The 20449-nt window shown below is 50.7% G+C and overlaps 5 protein-coding genes across 5 annotated transcripts; 2 read left to right on the top strand and 3 right to left on the bottom strand.

Annotated features, from left to right (window-relative positions):
* Positions 1 to 116: 116 nt before the first annotated feature.
* Positions 117 to 716, bottom strand: LTR84_012493 (uncharacterized protein; the record flags this gene model as incomplete). The annotated part of the gene is made up of 1 exon (XM_064856013.1): positions 117 to 716. The coding sequence occupies one exon, from the start codon at positions 714 to 716 to the stop codon at positions 117 to 119; it is 600 nt and encodes a 199-aa protein (XP_064707913.1).
* A 3028-nt stretch (positions 717 to 3744) lies between these two features.
* Positions 3745 to 6123, bottom strand: LTR84_012492 (uncharacterized protein; the record flags this gene model as incomplete). Its single annotated transcript, XM_064856012.1, has 4 exons — positions 3745 to 5761; positions 5814 to 5827; positions 5880 to 6017; positions 6091 to 6123. 4 exons carry the CDS (start codon positions 6121 to 6123, stop codon positions 3745 to 3747), a joined length of 2202 nt encoding a protein of 733 aa, XP_064707912.1.
* A 2165-nt stretch (positions 6124 to 8288) lies between these two features.
* LTR84_012491 (uncharacterized protein) lies at positions 8289 to 9331 on the bottom strand (the record flags this gene model as incomplete). Its single annotated transcript, XM_064856011.1, has 2 exons — positions 8289 to 9222; positions 9291 to 9331. The coding sequence occupies 2 exons, from the start codon at positions 9329 to 9331 to the stop codon at positions 8289 to 8291; spliced, it is 975 nt and encodes a 324-aa protein (XP_064707911.1).
* A 1219-nt stretch (positions 9332 to 10550) lies between these two features.
* LTR84_012490 (uncharacterized protein) lies at positions 10551 to 11702 on the top strand (the record flags this gene model as incomplete). Its single annotated transcript, XM_064856010.1, has 4 exons — positions 10551 to 10594; positions 10873 to 11014; positions 11075 to 11172; positions 11333 to 11702. The coding sequence occupies 4 exons, from the start codon at positions 10551 to 10553 to the stop codon at positions 11700 to 11702; spliced, it is 654 nt and encodes a 217-aa protein (XP_064707910.1).
* A 3598-nt stretch (positions 11703 to 15300) lies between these two features.
* Positions 15301 to 19973, top strand: LTR84_012489 (uncharacterized protein; the record flags this gene model as incomplete). Its single annotated transcript, XM_064856009.1, has 6 exons — positions 15301 to 15513; positions 15605 to 17441; positions 17511 to 17526; positions 17770 to 17856; positions 18393 to 18409; positions 18691 to 19973. The coding sequence occupies 6 exons, from the start codon at positions 15301 to 15303 to the stop codon at positions 19971 to 19973; spliced, it is 3453 nt and encodes a 1150-aa protein (XP_064707909.1).
* Between the last annotated feature and the right edge of the window lie 476 nt (positions 19974 to 20449).

Raw genomic sequence — 20449 nt, 5'->3', positions numbered from 1 at the left:
ACAATCTCAGCCTTGGAGGTCAGGCTTCAACTCGGGGGTTTTAGCTGTACCACTGCCTGTATGAATATGTGCTCTACGAGATAAGTTGGTCAAGTATGAAACTCTGCCCTAAGCAGCTAACCCGTCAAGTCCCATTTCTCCTCCAAGGGCTTTCCATTAACCTCAAAAGGTTCAATTGCAATGGTGGTGGCAACAAATCGAGCAGGTTCTGTCTTTGAGGCATTTCTCCATCGATGGTTGGTACCGCGCTGGATGATGTGATCCTGTCCCGTTCGATTTAGATTGCACACTGTATATTCCACTAGAGATAGACTTACACCAGGTTTTAATGTGACTGTATCGCCACTATCGAGAACGTGTTCAATCTCGCCGAGTACAACTACACTGTAGTCGATGGAGACGGTTTGATGCATGAAACTGGCACCGCCGGGTTGGAGATCAACTATGATGAAGTTGACACCATTCGGCGTGACGATCGTTGAAGAATTCCAACTTGTCGGTTTGTCAGGTTCGGTATATGCCTTGATGTCTACGCCGTCTGCTAGCTCGTACGGCAAGGCGACGGAGTAAGATCGAGCGTAGCCCCCTTGGCCAGGAACCGGAAAGAACTTCTGTGGGGTAGATTCGAGGTGCACACTCTTGCCATCAGCATTGTGCTTGGTGATGAAACGACGAACTGGTGGGAGATTGGTTACTGATTCCACTGTTTCAGCCATGATTTTCAGTGAATGATAAGGGAAGATATAAAAGGCTGAAGACCAATCTGTTGGACGAGGGTTCTGTGATGAGATTGAAGCGGCTGAACAAGCCGATCAAGGGCAGCAACAACATTATATAGCACAGATCTTAGGATGGGGAACGTGCAACGCCATCCCGTGGAGCCTGATATCAGGGAGTCTGGGTCGCAAGACGACATTAATAATTGATAGGCAAGGTATCAACAAATCCCTATACGGTGATTAGGCCGTCCCGCATGCGGGTATTCGGCAGGGGGGAGACCAGCAATATTGAAAGCCCGCGGTCAAAGCCGATACAGTACCCTGCTCGCCTGATCTTCGTCCGGGGTCTGCTCAGCTATATAAGCCAAGACTTGACCAGACGAGCGATTCATTGGCATCCAGATACGAGGAATGCGAGGTGTGGCTAGGCTGAAGAAGGACTCCGTAAGCATCTTCAACGTTGAACACAGCCTTTGGCATTGAAGGAAGCTGATTACAGAGATAAAGACCGAAGGAGTTAGTCGTCGAGGTCAGTAGATTGGAGAAACTGGATAGTACATTTGCTTCGAACGGGGTGAAGGCGCTGTTCCGCGTTTCATCGTACGCTGGATGCCCGATGAAGGATCAAAGGCTCTCATCAGAGAAGCTCCAGCTGACTAATACTCCAGCAAGGCTAGGCTATTATGGAGTAGCTGATTACTAGTGGCGACTTATCGCAGTTAGTGCCTGGTAGCGGCGGGGAAGTCACTACCGAACACAAAAGGTCAGATCTGGCTTTATTTGGTCTTTGCAACTATCCAAACGTCTACCTCGTACTGCTGATGCAGCTGAAGGACAAGTAACATATCTGATCTTGACTTCCTCTACCACCGCCGATGACAATCTTCCTCCAACTACACTGATTACATCCCTTATCCTACACAACTCACCGCTTCGACCCCCACCCCTCCCTTCTTCGTATTTCGCCTTCAACGCTTTTACACTTTCTCGAAATAGCCAGGTCCTCCCACCTCAAAATGCTGTCTCTATTCGGATTCGGCCCTTTCATTTACGGTAAGCAACCCGTCGTGGTGGTCTTCAGATCCCAAGGCGCCGTCCGCTAACGTTTTGCGACCCTTGCGCAGCCACCTGTCTGTTCCTCAACGCAGTTGCCATCTTGTCTGAGGATCGATTCCTCGCTCGAAGTACGTTTCGCGGAATACCACCTTTACCGCCCGTTACACATATGGGAAGAGGATAGAAGGAACTAATTTATCTGTGCACAGTCGGCTGGGGGAAGAGCTCTCTCAATGATCCCTCTGGCGCTCCGGCATTCGGAACGCCTGGTCAGGATCCTGAGAGTTTTCGCAACAAGGGTATCCATTTGATTTCCAGTATCAGGACTTTATGTCGAGGTGCGTGCCATCCACAGAGAGCAATTGGCTCGCGCGCCATCTCTCAGCGCCCCATGGATCAGGATGGGCTGACCAGATCTATTACAGTGCCCCTTATAGGAGTCAACCTGATGATTGTTATTTATGAACTTATTCTGGGCTAGCATGGAGTAGCACCTAGGCGGAAAACCTATACCTACACCTATATGACAGGACACTGTAGCCCACGACCATACGACGTAGGCACCAAGCACGACTTATGCCACGCATTCACAGTTCTCAACGTCACTGTCACTGCAAAGAAAGAAATGTGAGTTTTGAGACCGGAGTTTTCTTGTGAAGCTCTCCAGCTATCTTGTCACTCAAGACCACGGGATCCTCAAGACTCGTTCCAGTCATTGCTATTCGACTAAGCATGAACCCTTCGAGGGGTTGAAATTCATGGAAACCATTCTTCACCCATCAACCTGTGTACAGATGAAACGAGGAGAAGAAAGTGGTCTTCATAAAAGCCACCTCAATTGGTCAGCTAGTCTTCACTATCATCAGTGAGGACGAACCTCTACTTGCAAGCCACGGTTATATGTGGAGTCGTCTGGGCCGGGCAGGATCTCTCTTGCACATCCTACAAAGATAGACAGGGTTACATCGAATGTTGGAACGATCAACGAGGGGAAATGAACGCGGTCTGCCGTTGCCAGATTGAAGAAGTTTCCTCGGTAGTGTGTATGCTCCAGTCCAACAAGCAAGCCCCCACCGACAAATACGCAACGATGAATCTCTATATTACTACGTTCTTTTCTGTTTGATTTACATTCCCCCTAAGTAGATGTCATATTGAGCATGATAATGGCCGTGAGCTTGAAAAGTCATCCAGCTAAGCCAAGGAATCGAACCACACGTTGTTAAACCGTCTACCAGTGATTTCGAGCAAGGCGACAATATCCATATAATCCTACCTAAAATATTGGGGAGAGACATATATGTGTGATTGCATCGATATGCTATGATATCCAACTGACGTAGGCTTTCTGGATTGGACTGTGCCCAGGAACCTGCCAACTGTAGCAGGATGAGTCCCCAGTAGGTAAAAACCCACCACGATCTCATCTGCTCCTGTCCAGTCTTATCCTTTCCTATCCTATCCTATATACGTACGCACGCTGTCCCAATGCGGCCGACGGATCCGAGTCCCAAATTCCCCAACCATCAGTTGAGAATCGAAACGCCTTGGGACACTTCATTAGATGCTAACGCTCCTCCTGGGTTTTCTGTAATTAAGGTCGTAAGTTTTTTCCCCGGGGCCACACTCGGGCCATCCTGTTTTTGACCCTTCCCACGAACAAGAAAGTGGCTGAGACGCTGAATCCCTTAACGCTGCGAAAAGCGGTCGTTCTCGTTAAAGTCATCCTTATATCACAAAACACATTGTGTTTTACGGTGTAAATCTCGCAATGAAAATTCACCCCGTCCTTTGCGTGTCCATAAAGTATTTTCGAGCAAATAGAGAGGAATGTATCCAATGATCGATAGGTGGCCAATGTCGCCCAGTTATATCGCTGGACAAAGTCATGGTATTTGCTCTGGTCAACTGATTATACGTGCAATTGTACATGGCAAGAACATTTCTGAAGAGACATTTCGGCGAAGGATCATGTCAATTTGCCAAATGATTTCTTTCTGATACTGAATCGGTTCTTTTTCTCTTTCTCCTTTTGTGTTTCGCTTTCGTTGGGGTTTATTGAGGGGACTGAGTCGCTAGGTGGCTCGGAGACGTTCTCATCCGAAGGATTAGACCGTGGTTTGTCTTTCTTCGTCAAGGATCCGAATCGAAGACTCTTGGATCGCTTGAACCGGTCGAGACCAGAAGGACTTGAACTGGTAGGAGAGTAGGTCTCGGCTCGTTCTAATGCATTGCGGCGATCTTCATCGGCCTTGGAAGCTTTGCTCGCCTCGAGAGCTGCCCGAAGCTCAGCCTCTTGCCTTTTGTGAGCGTCCTGAAGTTTGTTGGCCAAATCCTTCCGTCGTTGTTTTTCATTTTCGACTCTTTCCTTCTCCGCCTGCTTCTCGAATTGCTTTTCTGCTGCTTTCCTGGCCTTCTCTTCTTCCTTTCTGACCTTTTCTTCTTTGGCCTTTTCTTTCTTGCTCTGGACGATAGGGCTAGTGGGTCTGATTGCCGCAAGGTGTGGCGATGACGGCGTTTCAACATGGCCATTGGTCTTCAGCTGAGGAGCAGTGGCTGCATGATCGAGAGCTGCATATTGAGCAGCCTCGCCGGGCATTGTCAAGGACGTAATTGGACTTATCGTTGGAACACGGTTCATTTCATTCGAGTGCTTGGGCATGACACCCAAGCCATTAGTGACATCCTGAGACATTCGCGCTTTGCCCTCGTTCCTTTGTTCCTGTCGAATTGCTTCGATGGTAGTCTCCTGGTAGAACAGGACGTATGCACAGGCGAGGCCAGCTTGATCGCCGAAAAAGTTCAGGACGAAACTTCTGTCCACGGGTTCTACCATTTCGTCGTCGAACAAGAGCCATCCCCGGTCCTGGGTTTTGATGACTGCAACATAATGACCGTGGTAAGGTCCGCCACCGATATGCACAACAATGGCATAGAGCTCGTATAAGCGATCGGGATCTTCTGCGTCATCGGTGGTATTGAACAACCTAAGGTGATAGGGATAGACAACCTTGTGGAACAACTTTTGAAGGCGTTGCAAATCCTCGGTATATTTGAATCTCTTGAGGTGGAGAGCCAAGATCTTAGGAAGGCGCTTGATCTTCATCCTTTTCTCTGCTTCTTGAAGACCGCCGCAGTTGTCACAATGGAATTTGTTGCGTTCACACAACATCTCTTCTTCTGAAAACCTGCGCAAGCAGGCAGTGACAGACGAGTGCTGTTCCAAATCAACCGACAGATCGAGAAATGGTTCATCACGTTGGGACACATTCTCACATGTCAGACATCTGGTTTCTGATGTGAGAGTACCCTCGAACAAATCGGATAGCCACTTGTTGGGTGAAGCTGTGGGCACTGGTAGAACTGACGGAAAAGAAACTGTTCCGGATTCGACTTTGGCAATGTCGGTATCTTCAGACTCTGACGAAGCCGCATCAGCCTTCTGCTGAGCTATGAGCTTCCTGTCCTGGGTCTCGACACTCTCGAGCACAGTATTGAGGAGAAGATTGAGAAATTCGTGGGCATCTTGATGCATGGCAGATCGAAACATTTCATTCCCTTTTCGTAAAGTTTCCAGGAATCTGCTAGGACTGATGACACCACTTCTTGACTGATTCACGACAACCGCTTCGAAAAGATCTTTGAGGGAGGTGAAAAGATCCTCGGGCATCTCGTAGTCGGCCGAATTCTCATAGCTCATGTTCAGTATAGGCCCGGTAATCAAGGCCTGTTTCTTCTTATACTCTGGTGAGTCTTTGTCCTCTGGTTTCTGTTGCTGATTGGGCGGTGTTCCTGCATTGCGCGCAGAGCTGGGCCCCTGGGGCTTTTTGGCATTTCCATTTGCTTGGGAGGTCGGCGGGACTCGCGCAGGAGCGTTTGCCTGAGCTTGAGCGACGGACTCTGGATTGGAGCGGCGGGGATACGAGAGGACATTGTCTCGAAAGGGAACAGAATAATATAAACATTGTAAAATGGAATTACAATAGCTGCGACGAGTCAGTTTAGCAACGAGCGGCACGGTGGGAACGCAGCACTGACCAAGTATTTCCAAACTGCACGAGAGAATTGATTAGTAAATTAATGGCGAGGAGGGGGGCGACGTACATTTTCCATTCCAAAGAACTTGTCACTTCCATCATTTCGAATAGGCCCAGCGTTCATGAGCATACGCTCTAGAGGGGTAGGTACTGGCGCATTGGGATTCTTTGCGGGCGTTGTGCCCAGCGCCGGCGTCGCAGCATGCTACCAAAGAGAAATGTTAGGATTGACCGAGCAAGCTTGGTCCCAGTGGCGACACTGGGATTGAGGAACGTACCTGGCTCTTACGTTTCCCAAAGAAGGAACTCATGGTTCATGCACTTCATCTGCAACGAGCCGAGGACATTTGTGGCAGCAGTCAGAACTGAGAGTGGTACAACCCCGAAAGGCAGAAGAGAGAAGCAGGCGAGGGTGAGGCGGGTGGGCGGGTCAGCGTGCGAGATAGATGGACTGAGGTGAAGAGAGATAGTAGAGTGGTATGTATGGTAGGAACGGTAGTGTGGGCGAGGGAGCGTAACAACGGTAGTTGAATGGAGTTGAGCAGAACAGAAATGCACACTGCAGCTTTGAAATCCACCAGGCACCTGCAAGATGAGGATGGTGGACTTTGACTCGTGGCCACGGGCGTGCTTCTCGAAAGGCTAGGGTGAAGACGAAATCCGGGCTGACTGGCTCGCTCTGTAGGCACAATCGTTGAATGTAGCGGGGGTCGCAGGTGGCATGCAGGTGCCAGGTGCAGTGAGCAAACCAGAAGCCAGGAACCTGGAAGCTAACTTCGCCCCAGTAGACACTTAGGATTCGGCAAGGATGGGGGCGTTGGGGCTATTCCAGCAGCCTAACAGAATCGGGTCTACCTGAGTCGTCGTCGTAGTGCGAGGTACTGAGTACGAGGTACTTTCTTTGTAGTAGCCGGGAGACGGGTCTTCCCCCACCACTGTAGTGACAGCCATTGACACCGACACAGCCTAAAGCCATGCTTCCATTTTCTTCGTTCTAGTGCCTGCTGATCACCGACCAGAGCCTAGGGCTCGAAGGCCGAGTTGTCAGGCATTTAAGTACATAATTAGTAGTCAGATACAAAGCAGTCTTCATCAAAGTGGCGTGTTGCTCTGAGGCCCTTAGTCGTAATCGGCGATCAGCAAGTAGCCACCAGCCAGCGACGACCTGAACGAACGCGACCCAGCACTAAAAGCTACAAGCGCGGCAACCCAAGTGCCTGGGGACTGGAGTGCAGTGCCGTGGCCGAGGGGCCTGCAGGAGTAAACGTTCTAGCGTAGCCCCGAGTTGACGTTGGAGGATCGCTTGGGCGCGGAGCTGTCGATGGCCGCGTGCCTAACAGGTGCAGTTACGGCGCCACTCGGGCTAATTGAGGGCCTTTTGCCTCCTCAGTGGGTTGTTGCCAGTTGGTGACCTCCGCCTCTGCAGTTCCATGGTTTGGAGAAGGCCGAGGGCCATCAGTCCCCCTACAAGCACCATCCTGGCCCAGTCAAGAAGGAGGAAGTCGGGGATCCCTCCAAACAGGTTTCTCTCTGTGACTTCCCGTGTCTTGGGCTCCAGGGCGGCTGCTGATTCTTGTCAGGATCAGCACTTGAAAGGGAGGGACACAAGTTGACTGGTTTTGCCTAAATTATGCAAAGGGAGAAGGCTTGCATCAGTATTGACGGAGTTTGACTCCATTGTTCGGTGATTACACTTGGGACTTCAAAGAATTTACCTCCTCCGGCCTTCAATATCTGTCCCAATATTGGGGCTCCCCCGCGGAATTCTAATTCATGGCTGTGAGCCCGTGACGAAACCCTCAAGGTCCACGTGGCTGACTGGGACCTGCTCAGATGACTCTGCAAGATCGGATGCCCCTCCGAGGCCCCCAAAACTCAAGAATTCCAAACCCAGTGCTTTTCATCGCATCGCTGGGCTTTGTCGGCATGTGGCCGAATTCCGGGGCTCGGTAGGCCTTGCTAAACCTTCCCTGGTCAAATTGTTATAAGTGAACATGCATTCTTCTTTTTCAGGCTGGCCATCTAGAATGTGAATTTCCATCTCCCGTATGGCTCAGATTGGGTTATTCTAGGCGCAACCCGTCCGAGTGCGCATTTGCCGACCAGGTCAGTGATTAATGGTGGGTACCGAGTACTTCGAATTTTGAGAATTGCTTCTACCACGCTAAACATCATCTTGCAACTGGCAGTGACATTGGTGATTCATTCTCCTGGAGGCTGGTGCCGCTCAGACTCAACAAGGCCAACTGGATATCCACGACCCCACTCGTGGTGTCAGGTGTATCGAACTATCATAATAAGAAGCACGTCTTTATCATTCCACAACATATGCAAGAGATTATTTCCGCATTTCATACAGCTGCTCGTCACTGGGTATTTGGTATCATTTCGTACTGCGCCGTTGTCTTCAATACTCCCCACTCGCTCAAAGCTTCCTTGACGTTTTGATGACCTATGGCAGGCAATTTCTGAACAATCAATCTCTCAGTCGCAGAATCTCCATGAGAAATTCTTCGAAGCTAAGTGTCACATAGCCATCTCGATCATCATCGTACTTCTTGAAAACATCTGTCATACGCTTGAGACTGATGCAGGCTTGCACAAACAAGTCAAAACTCATCCCCTGGCCTTGCACCGGGCTTCGATCGTTGAACGTGTTGTAGAGCACACCGACAAACTGTTGTGACAATCGATAACCGAATGCCGTCATGGCCTTTGAAAATTCGAGCAACGAGATGCGACCACTCCCGTCCTCATCAAATCGTTCGAACAGTGTCCGCCATGCCGCCAGGAACTGCCATAGATTTTCAAATTCTTCAAACGTGATGGTAGGACCTTGCGCTTGATTCGGCGGTGACGATGTAAACATGCGCATTAGTGATATTATGGTCCGCGAGTCGAACGGTGTGAAATCTGCGTTGACCAATGCTGAACCCAATTCCGCCGTCGTAAGAGACCCTGTACCTGAAGCATTCGCCGCACGGAACAGACGAAACAGGTCGACCGAGTCTGGGTCTGTAGGGGCTGTATTGCGTGGAGGGTAGCTCTGCTGTTCATTGGAACCCCTTCGATCGAAGCCATAGTTGGCTGCATTGGGGGGAGGAGACTGCAGGCGGTTGTACTGGTTATCAGCATACCCTTGACCCGCGTTATGTGGTCGCTGCTGCTGGTACGTCTGGACCGGAGGGGGTCTGTAGGAGTTCTGGGATTGTGAAGGCGGTGGTGGTTGTGACTGTGCAGGTGGGCCTATGCCTCGGCCAGCTGGGGAAGGTCGACGGCCAGCACTGCCTGGAGACCCAGGGCGTGGTTGATGGCCATAACGCTGACCTGGAGGTGCGTTGGGAGAAGTCTGTCTTCGATTTCCCTGAAGCTGACTCAAAGCTTGAGCGGCTTGCTCGGGCTCTGCATGGCTGTATGAGAGTCTCAAGTCAACGGAAGATCTGGCAGGAAGATTCCAGAGAGGGTGAGGGGCACCTACGCAGGCAGCGCATCTGGGTTGAAGGCTCTATTGTACGCCATGGTCTGAATGTAGGTGGGAGGGTCTAGGATTCCAAGCGGGTTAAGGAGCGAAACGTTTAGTAGAATTGGTCATTCCATGTAGGCTTTCATTGCAGGAACAATACGAGTATCACATTATGCGAAAATGTCTTGTTTGTCGTTCAAAGGCAAGGCTTGGGTTCCAGTGAATCTTGGGGTCTGTGCCAATGCCAGGGACAGCAATGCTAATACCCACCTTGGGGCAGAGCACCTAACCTGATGTTCCTCGTATAGTTGGCCTGGGGCTCGCTGCGGGCAAACTGTTAGGCGCTAACTTGCTCTCGTTGGCATCACCTTAGGTACCTAGGTACCTAGGGAGCTTGTGCCTGATGAAACCAACAAGTTCCAACTTCCAAGTGCCTAACAAATACCCGAGTCCATTATATTTATTATTACCCAGCCTACTTAAGTAGGCACCTCGACGCGGTACTCGTCTGCGAGGCTGACGTGGCTTCCACCATTGTGCTCCCCAACCTGCAAACAGGCATCCATATTCCGAGATCACTGTTCGCCGTGGTTGAACTCACAACGTCATAGTTGACACGAGGCGTTCTCAAAGATCTAGGCATGATCACCATCAAAGCCTGATCAACCAACTCACATGATACATTTAAGCCTCGAATCTCAGCCTCAAACGTCTCCTTGGTACGACGTGTTGACGTCCAGAAGTTACTGGCATGTCGATAGACCGGTGCACACCTCCAGCAGTTGACCTCCCGCTACTCCCATCGAAGGCAAGCTACCTTACACCAATAGTCAATCCAAGCCACCTGGTAACTGTTGTATCCGCACCATTTGGCAGGAGAAGGCGATGTGTGTTCTCGGGTCTGCTTCCACTACATCCTGCGAGTGACAATGCAGTCAAAAAGCGGCCTAAGTACAAACGTTAGGTCTCGGAACGGCGTGCAGGCGGAGACCAGGCCAGGTCACCAGTCAAAAGCTCTCGTCAGATCGGCGGATGTGTGTCCTGCATCATCCGACACATGGGTGGCTGGCTACTGAAACAACGCAATCCTTTGCGTCTTGCCCAGGATGACATATATGTACCTAGGCTTGAGTACCAATACTCCTCTATTCTGAAGTATCAAAAGTACCTCTGTTTACCAATGAACGGCGTTCTACACTCCCTTTGAGTTTGAACAGCTCACCGGCATGATTTGAAGTTTCTCGTGGCAGCTCAACCGTTTACTCGTTCCAAGACATGGCTTCATCTGTGTCAGATGACTTTTGGCTCTTTGGATACGGGTAAGTCGATGCTCAAACAAGCACTCCTTCCAATAAAACTCGAGCCCTCAGTTGCTTAACGCCGAGTCTCCCTTCTTTAGGAGCTTGATCTGGAAACCACCTCCGCATTTCGGTATTGTTGAGAAATTCCCTAGACACTGTCGTGTGTCATGAGTTCACCAGTGTCTAGATCAAAGAATCCCCGGATATATCCAAGGATATGTGAGACGCTTTTGGCAGGTACAAACCCCTGGGATTAAAGTTACTAAGAGGCACTTGCTGATCACCGCGTTCTCCAGGCTAGGTGAGATCGAACAGATGAGAACGTCGGTGCTTCGTGTTGAGATATTTTCCAGTGAGGACCATCGTGGAACTCCCCAATCACCTGGCAGAGTGGTCACGTTGATTCAGAGATCATTTTGGGAAACGCTCAGGGATCCTGTACGACATCAACTGCAGATCCGTGTCAAATTGAATCCACGCTCAACTAATCCTTCTTAGCAACGTTCGACCGAGGGCGATCGCGTGTGGGGCGTTGCGTATCATATCATTCCCGACAAAGTCGCCGAAGTTAGAGATTATCTTGATATCCGTGAAATGTAAGTTTTCACATACCATCGGAGGTCGCCACCGCTATTATACAGGACGGCTTCCCCATACATAGCCACAGGAGTAGCAAGCCACCTATCAATGACTCCGAAAGGCAGTCTCGCCTTTGGGACCTTCCTCAAGAATTTCATGACTGACAGCACTTGGCAGCAACGGCTACAGCATTCAGTACACTCCTTTTCATCCTGCAGACCAATCACATCCGGACATCAAATGCCTAGTCTATATCGGCATGCCAGATAATCCGCAATTTCTGGGCCCTCTCACCCCAGAAGACATTGCTCAAACCATCAATCTTAGCATAGGTCCCAGCGGTGAGAACAGGGAGTATCTGCTTCACCTGCAAGACGCCCTCGGAGCTTTGAGTACTCATAGTCACGATGAACACATCGCCGATCTAGCACGGAGAGTGCGCGCAATGGAGCCTCCTTCACGCCTCAACACCCCCTTGCCGACGGACAATATCTTGAAGAAAATCAACAGCACCGAGGAACAAGAAGAGATTGAGAAGGATGAATAACTAGATTATAGAGGCCACCAGCGATACAATCTTTTTTCCTCTCAAGACACAATGCCTTTCAACTGCTCCCAAGACGATCTTCAACTGTTTAGATGCTGGCAGGAATGGATATCCACCTGAATCAAAAAGTGTACCAAGAAGCTCTGCGCAATCACTGACGGTAAGGTCCCTGTTGGTTGTAAGGATCGTTGCCATTTTGCGGTTGTCCACCTCCATACTGTCCTCCTGGCTGTTGGTACTGTTGTTGATGTTGCTGCTGGTGTGGATTGTACTGCCCATAAGGGGATGAGTATCCTGCGCCTCGACCGTAACCGACAGAAGGGGAATTGCGCGCCTGAGGGCCTGGTGGCGGAAAATTGTTGCCATTTCCGGATGTAAATCCTCCTCTTCCTGCGCCACGACCACTTCCTGTGTTGCGATTGTCTTGAGCATGATCTACGCGGATCGACCGGCCGTCAAAGCTGCGTCTTGATCAGTACCAAAAATGTTCCTGTTGAATGGCTCACCTCACACTGAGTTGTTCATTCCCGCCAAAGCAGCGTCTGCTTCCGTCCTGGTCGCAAACCGTACAAAGCCAAACCCTCGACTCCTGTTTGTGTCTCGATCTTTGACCACAACCTGGAATTCGTTAACCAGAAGATCGACACGTGGATTGCGAAAGATAATACAGCCTCTTCTACCTTTCCAAAGGATGCAAACCCCTCGTATAGTGTCTCATCCGTGGTGTGCCACGCAAGTCCCCTATGACAAACCTGTTAATTGCGCAATCGATCGACACCGAGGGATCTGAAAGGCCTACCCGACGAAAAGTTTTGCCATGATTTAGGTCAAGTGGTGAGTGGATTGGTCCAGGTGCACACTTTAATGAATGCTCATACACGATAGTCAAACCCCAATGTTGACTGAACGATCCCAAGGCTCAGCGCATGAAGTTTGGTGAAGCCGAAGAGCGAAATCGGTCCAGTCCAATGTGAAAGGCAACGGAGTTCTAATTGGACCAGGCCTTGCAGTGGTTATTGCGGATTATTACTTAGGTCGCTTGCAATGAGTCCAATCAACAACTCGGTCTCAATACCAGGATCTTCGAACCTGGGACGCCTGTTGAGGGTAATGGAAAATCTAGGATGATCGATCAGTTTGCCATTGCAAAGTGGAAGCGAAACCGTTCAAGGGAAACAGCCCTTATCATACGAGATCTACAAATGATTCTTTGCGGATTCGTGGCCTTGTGAGTAGCACCTTCACAGTTTCCGGCAGAAGCCAAGATCGATGTCGATGGCTGACAATGGAATAATGAGCAGGGTCAGGAGCAGGCAAGATGTTGTTACCGAGAAACACGAAATCTGATGCGGCGTACAGCCCCAAATCCTCCGAAATCTACGGGCAAAGTGACGGCTGTGGAGCCAAGCAGTCTCCCTTTTGGAAGAGGTTGCAGTGTCCTCCGGTATCTCGTGACGTTGTGATGTCAGGGAGCATCGAGAGGACCCAACCAACGACAGGCACCCTGAAGTTCGGAATGTCACTGGAACACTGGCTTCTGATTCCACGCCGGGGAGGTCTAGTGGGGGTTAACAGAAAGTCTCCCACCCTCATGGCACAGTCTGCCGGTAATTGTGGTGGACAAGACCCATGATCCTAGACAATACGATCTGGGGCGTCTCCATGCACCTCCACACGTTTGCATCTCAGCCTCATGATACAGTGAGCGATTGTGTCAATCACCACGGAAGCCTCAAATGAATTCTCATATTTTATGCGAAGCAAAGAGGGGTACATCCGAGTTGACTTGCACCATAGGATCCCTCACCCACGTGGGCGAGTGCTCGCGGGCAAAAAACCCAAAGGACCCCTCCGAGCCGTGCATGGCTAAGCAGGTGTCAGTCGCGGGATCAGAGTCAGCAGTACAATAATGGCGCCATTATGTAGGCGAACCGACCTGGCCAACTTTGCTGGGATCGGGCTGGGAGTTCAAACCTCAACTAGTCGCTAGACCGCTGGTCCTTCTTGAACTGCTCTTGTTCAGATTTGAGCCTTTGCGGAACAAGCTCTGGCCATCAAGAGAACAGAGTGTCATAGCGGCGGCGAATGAAGAGGTTCCATGGCGTTATCAGTCGATCGGACTGGTCTTCTCAAAACTTTCGAAGAGCCCCACACCACACACTGAGAACAGAACCGAGGACTAGAAATTCACAAGAACAGTCTCTCCTTTGGAGGGAGGATGAGCTCGGGCTGTGAATGGAACAGGGGTGGAGCCTAGCCATGAGTGGGCGGTTGCTTCTGAAATGGGATAGGAAGTTTGGTAGAAAATCATCACTGACTCTTGGTGCAACAGACCCATTCGAGTGAAGTCCTGCTCAGAAGACATGCGGGAACCCGAGGCTAAAATTCCATGCCTCTCAGCCATTTGCCATTTGCAGGATTAATGGTGTGTTCACGGCGCTGGATTGGGTCGAACGCGACTCATGGGTGTGTGGCTGTTGCGAAAGCCGGCTGGGGCCCAGTCTTCACACTAGAGGCATTCAGGCATGGAGCGGCTTGATTTGAATGATTTCGATTGGAGTCTTGAACGGGCTTTTCGTGTTTCAAAGCTTGGCTGGCCAGACTGGAGACTCAATGATGGCCCGTATCTCATTGTTGCTTCAACATCACTAACTGGTACCTACGAGGTGCAGTATCAGAGTCTGGAGTTTGAGTAATGGTCTTGCTTGGGAGGGCCGAATCAGACAGCCAACTTGCTCTTGTATAGCGTTCTTCTTCATTCATCCCCACGTGAAACGTAAACAGCACCACAACAGCCTATTACTCTCTCGCACGCCCTCTGATCGACGACGTTTCAAAGTCGGATGTCTACGTTGCTTAAAGCCGTAAGCCGCAAGGGGTCTTGGAAACCCACTACTGGGCTCTTATCGATGGCGTCTCCCTATACCGCTTAGACTTGCGCCGTATGAGAAACACCCAACTTGCAGGAAGACCACTCGAAACCGGTGGTTGACCATGTACTTGTTGAGTCGTTATCACTTTACATTGCAGACCTGACCACCTAGATATCTGGGACCTTGGTTAACCAACAGGCTACTCGGAGCGTTGAGATCATATCCACCATCATTGTGTATCATCGAACTGTCACATCCCGAGACTCACCGACTTAACAGCCAATTTTGATTTGTAACGAGTATTGTCTCTTCTTGAATGTTAGAGTCGGTCTGGTGGCTTTGTCTAGGCCTGGAATGTCTTGGACCCGATAACTAAATAAATCGGGTTGACTCGACTTCTAGCTAGCCACGGTGATCATTGTCCATCAAGCAGTCTCCGAGCTCGAGGTGACCAGCATGGTCGGCCTCAAGCTTCGATGAGCACGAGCTGCAGGAATGACTTGCAGGACCCGCCCCGGCGTTTGCTCCATGTACCGAGCTCGGCGGTTATGCAACCCAAAACCCGTGCCCCAGACGTACTTCATATCATGGTAGACGATCGCAATCTCTCGCTCTGTCAAATTACCTTCGGCCTCCTCCTGCCAGGTATAAAGCCCAGATATCCAGCATTGCATCTGAGTTCAATGAGGTGTGCCTTCCTTAATCCGCGCGACGCAGCGTCTAACATGGCCGTCCCTTCCCTCATTTCAGATCCGGCTGCGTTTTACAACGCGAGAAACCGCTTTCCTGTCACCAGTGAAAGCACTTTTGATTGCTCGTCCCAGCAGGATCTCACTTGTGATGCAGGATTTTGGAAATATGAGACTGTTCACCAGAAACTGACCAATGTTACCCAATCACTTGGCAGTTTCCCGGTCCAACGAGCTTGTGCGGCGATGGTTAGTTGATTCGACTTCTCAGTGGGAACTCCCCAAGGCGAATGGACCAGGTCCCCAACGTGAGCAAACTCACATTACGAGACCTCCACAGCATCTGGCTGCTGGCATTAAGGATGAGGCTAAGAGACGGTCTTCTTCCCATGAACATGAGCAATTCTTTGTTGCCACGAAACAGTCAAGATTAAATGGTCGAAGTACCCATTCCGCACAGATCGACCCGGCGAGTGTCCGCCACAGTCCGTCCACAACACCACAGGATGATCGCCGAGAAGTAAATAGTACCGACGCCCAACAAGAGCAAGGCTACCCTGATCCCAGCGACAAATATGCCCGGCGTCAGAGGAACAAGACCAAGAGCAACAGATATGAATTGAAAGAGTCAAAGTCCAAATCGCACGAGAAGATATCCAGTAAGAGGACTCGCCGCCAAAAACCATCAGCCACATTGAAGGAGGATTTTCATGCACCTAATGTCCACGTAAAGAGACTTACCCTCAAGCCAAGCCTTGGGGCTGGCATATTTGGAAAAGGGAAAGCGTCTCTACCAACTCAAATGCAAGGGCTACCAGATCTCACCTTCTCTGAGATGAGGTTTCTCAGCAGGCAAGACGACCACAATGTCAAGCGTCAGATACTGCATTCTGACAATAACGCACTGAAACGTGCGAAGTCAACACCAAACGAAGAGATTTCGCGTTTCTTCTCTCATACAGAGGAGAATGAGGCAAGGTTCAATTCCAAGGATTTACAGCTTGACAAATGCGCGACTGGTTCTCTACCGAGAGACCTCTCGACCAAAGCAGTGACCCCTGCTCTCGCTACTACCGCCGACGCGATGAGCTGGTCAATTTCGTCTCCGCGCCACAGTCACTCCCTGAGGGAAGAGCGACGACAATCAACTTCCATCCCAGCGTCGTCTCTGCACTTGAATCAGTGCTACAGGCGTGTCAGTCATGGCAGCGCACCTAGAACTCCCGAAGTTCACCCAATGAGTTCGGCCAGCAATTGCATCCTCAGACAACATACTGACCATGTTCTTATGTCGGATGTCAGAAATCCATCGCAGCCGAACCTGCAATATCTGTCCCTCGATGACTTGAAACGGCTGGCGATGAGACCGACCAGACAGGAGACTACGACTGCAGGATTAAGATTGGACAGTGATTACATGTACCATCATGAGCTGAGCGAAAACGGGGTCGATCTATATCGTCGAGTATCGGAAGGTGATGAATTCTATCCCGTGGGTAGCGTGGGGCGGGGCGGGGCGAATAATGATGCCTCTCAGGCATTTCCCCCTCGTTCAGCCTCGTTAATGAAAGATCAATCTGATCCATTTCGACACCCACTGCCGGCTAGTCACGGAACTCACCTCGAATTTCCTGCGTCAAGGCCCCATCATCCTGAGACCACAATGACCGATGCAAGAATATCTGCATCACGGTTGATGGTACAGATGGATGCACATTCACCAACATTGCAATCCGCCGACAAAGCGTTACACTCTTCAGGACACGACAACTATGTAGCGGAGGGCTATGCTGATGGTTTTCATGATGAGCCAACCTGTCCATCTAGTCTTGAACAAGACCTGGAGGCCTTGGATCAGTTTGATATCGAGCTATTAGGATTTGGTTGTTACGGAGGTGTAGTCTCAAACGGCATGATCAACGATAGAGAACTGACTGTCAGGGACGCCAACCCGGTGGAAGATGCTCTCTTCAATGCTTCCGCCTCAGGAGATGTGGGAGATGCAAATGTGGAGAACGCGTACAACAATGTTGGTGGTACAGCGATTCAGAGTCGGTATCTCGAGAGAACTCCGTCGAGGCGTCCTCTGGATGACTTGCCAGAGTCAAATCCGTTGTGTAATACGTTTGGTTTAATCTCTCGTACTCTGAGAGAGCCCAGCGAGCAGGTCTTCACAGGTTTATCAAGACCCCACATGTTGTATTGATGGTCACGAGCACTTGATGTGCCTTGCTACCAATCCTTAGGCAATATGACTCGATGGTTGATACATAGCAACTCCAGAACCCCGCCATTATCGAATGAAAGCATGTTCTGCGAGTCACTTTGATACTTCCATGCATAGAGGGATTTAAAACTTGATACTGTTCTCCTCATCCGTATGGCCGGCCTGGCCCTGTTACCACAAGAATCAGCTCCTCGGAGATGGAATAGGCTTGGCTCCCTGCCGCAAAGCATAATTGGTTTCTAATCATGTCCCCCATAAGGACTACTGACCTTTCATAGCTTCGAGTTGAGTAATCGAATGAACAAAGCAGCCATCATGCGGAATCGGAACGCGATCCCATATTGGAGACAAGGTTACAACCACAAGTATGCCCTTCGAATAAACGACTTTATGAGATTGTTGCCAACTTAGCGGCACTTCAACGTCATACATACTGGGAACCCTCGGAATTGAAGGGATGTAGTGATCATTTTTGATGCTAATCGAAATGGATACAGGAATTAGTCTCGGGAATCAATGAACGAGCAAAAAGCTGAGCCTGCCAAATGGTAAACTTGGACCACTTTAAAACAGCGATAACCATTGTGATATGTAAAGCGGCCAACAGAGGAACGACGATCGTATCCGCATCACAGAGTCACGAGGCTGCCCCGGCCCAGATTCGGAGCTGACAGATAGATACGAATCAGAGCTGACAGATACATAAATACGGAGTATATCTTCGACCACTTCTCATCCAAAGCTTTTTTTTCAGGTATCCAATACATTCGGCTTCCCCCATCGAAATGCTCTCTGATGCTATCATACGCACGAGGTTCATTGAATCCTGGCACAACATACCCAGTAGAATTCGAGACTCCACTTGTGGTTAACCACTACAAACAATGAAAAAGATAATCAGGTATATGCAAGATCAAGGTATGCTTTATCTCATCTCTCAATCGTTATCAACCAAGGTGCCCGCTTGATGCAGCATGATGGCAAAGACTATGCCGCGAGATATCGCCATGAGACCTTCGCACTTCGCTCCGACCCCTGATTGATCAGCCTGGTCTGAACCAGGCTGAGTGTGTCCGGGCGACTGCAAGCAATGTGGCTCCACTTCCACAACATCATCGACTTTTCAATCCACCTCCGTTTTCCACGACGTGTAAAGTTGAGTACTTAGTTAATCTTGGCTAATTCAATTGCCCGTGCAGCCCTGGAGGCCTCTGAGCAGAAACACTCTGGAGTGGCATATCTCTCGTCACGAGACAAAGAGCCTCAGCAACGAGAACGCCACCGTCGTCAAACGGAGCATACGTCGCATCATCAATCACGCGCCGGGAACCCGAGCAGTGCGACGCACAGCTTTCCCACCCATGTCTCCGGTGGGGGAGGCTATACAGGTGCCAGCAACGGTGGGCCTTCACCCAAGCGGACTCCATCACCTCTGCCCGATAAAATCCAGCGCGAAATCAGCCGCCATCAATACGCACAGGACAACATTCTACAGTCGTACGAGCTGTACATTCCGGAGCAAGACGCCTCTCATGCTCATGCATCGCAAGCGCAGGACAAGAAATTCTGGATCATCTTCATCCACGGAGGGTATTTCCGCGACGACAGCGTCACGGCCGCGAGCTTCCACCCTGCACTGTCGATCCTGACCAAGGCGCCGAAGCTGCATCTCCAGCACCTGATCAAACCGAGCGAGGACCAGGAGAACATCATCCCCTACGTCGGCGGGTACGCGAGCATCAACTACCGGCTCAGTCCGCGCCTGACCAAGTCGCCCCAAGACCCGGACACCACGCCGGCGTATGAGCTCCGCGACGCGGCCTGGCCGGACCACATCCACGACGTGCTCACGGCCATCGCCCACCTGCAGCGCAAGCATGGCTTCGGCCAGAGATACCTCTTGGTCGGGCACAGCGTCGGCGCCACGATGGCGCTGCTCAGCACCCTGGCGTCCGGCAAGACACTCACGAACACTGCAGGTGCGAAGCCGCCGCGGATGCTCCCGACCATCGTACCCCCCATGGCCGCCCTCGGCGTCTCCGGCATCTACGACTTCGGCCTCCTGCACGACTCCTTCCCGGAGTACGCCGACCTGACCCACAACGCCATCCGCGATCCACGCGACGTCGCCCTCGCGAGCCCTGCACGCTACTCCCCCGCCGAGTACCGCGACACATGGGCGCAGCGGGACACGCAGAAGCGCGTCCTGATCCTAGCGCACTCGCGCGACGACGACCTGGTCGACTGGAAGCAGGTCGAAGCCATGGCCGCGGTTTTTGCGTCCGAGTCCGACTCACCGTCAAAGTCCAAGTCCCAGTCCCCCAGGCCAGGAGGTCGAGTTGCTGCACCCGGTGCTGACAGTTTTGCCGTGCAGGTGGTGGAGATGAAAGGCAAGCATGACGAGATCTGGGGCCTGGGGACCGAGTTGGCCAGAGTCATTCGCATGGGGATCGGTGCTTTGAGGCGGCTTGACCGTCTTTGACTGATTGGTTGCTCTCAGGCCCTGTTCGGGGGTATGCTCTTTGATGACGCTCTGAAAACAGGTCTTTACAGAATGATGGAGCAACTGTTGGGATGTTGTTGGAACTATGGGGCGCTCCGACTTCGCCGCTCGGTATATCTTTTCTTGGGGATGGCGTGTCTGTCGCTCTCAAGTGTACTGGTTCGACATGCAACAATTGACGAGAAGAGGATCAGGATCTAAGTATTTAATGGATAGATTGAGGGCTATTCAATTGGAAGGTAGTGAGTTAGGATTTTTTGGTACGACTTATAAATGTTTGTCGCGCCCATACCGTATTACCCAGTTATGAGCACTGATAAAGTGGGTATCTTGAAGACCTCGAGATCTTGGTTGGTAGAGGCATATCATGGCTTCCGACTCTCAATGACAAAACAAGGAGTGTATGAATATCATTTCGTAAATGCCCGCGCTCGCGGTCACCCTCTGTACCTATG

This window comes from Exophiala bonariae (genome assembly GCF_035927105.1).
Source record: "Exophiala bonariae strain CCFEE 5792 chromosome Unknown scaffold_8, whole genome shotgun sequence".
Classification (NCBI taxonomy): Eukaryota; Fungi; Ascomycota; class Eurotiomycetes; order Chaetothyriales; family Herpotrichiellaceae; genus Exophiala; species Exophiala bonariae.
Note: the sequence above shows the minus strand (reverse complement) of the source record. Positions and strands in the feature narration are given on the sequence as shown.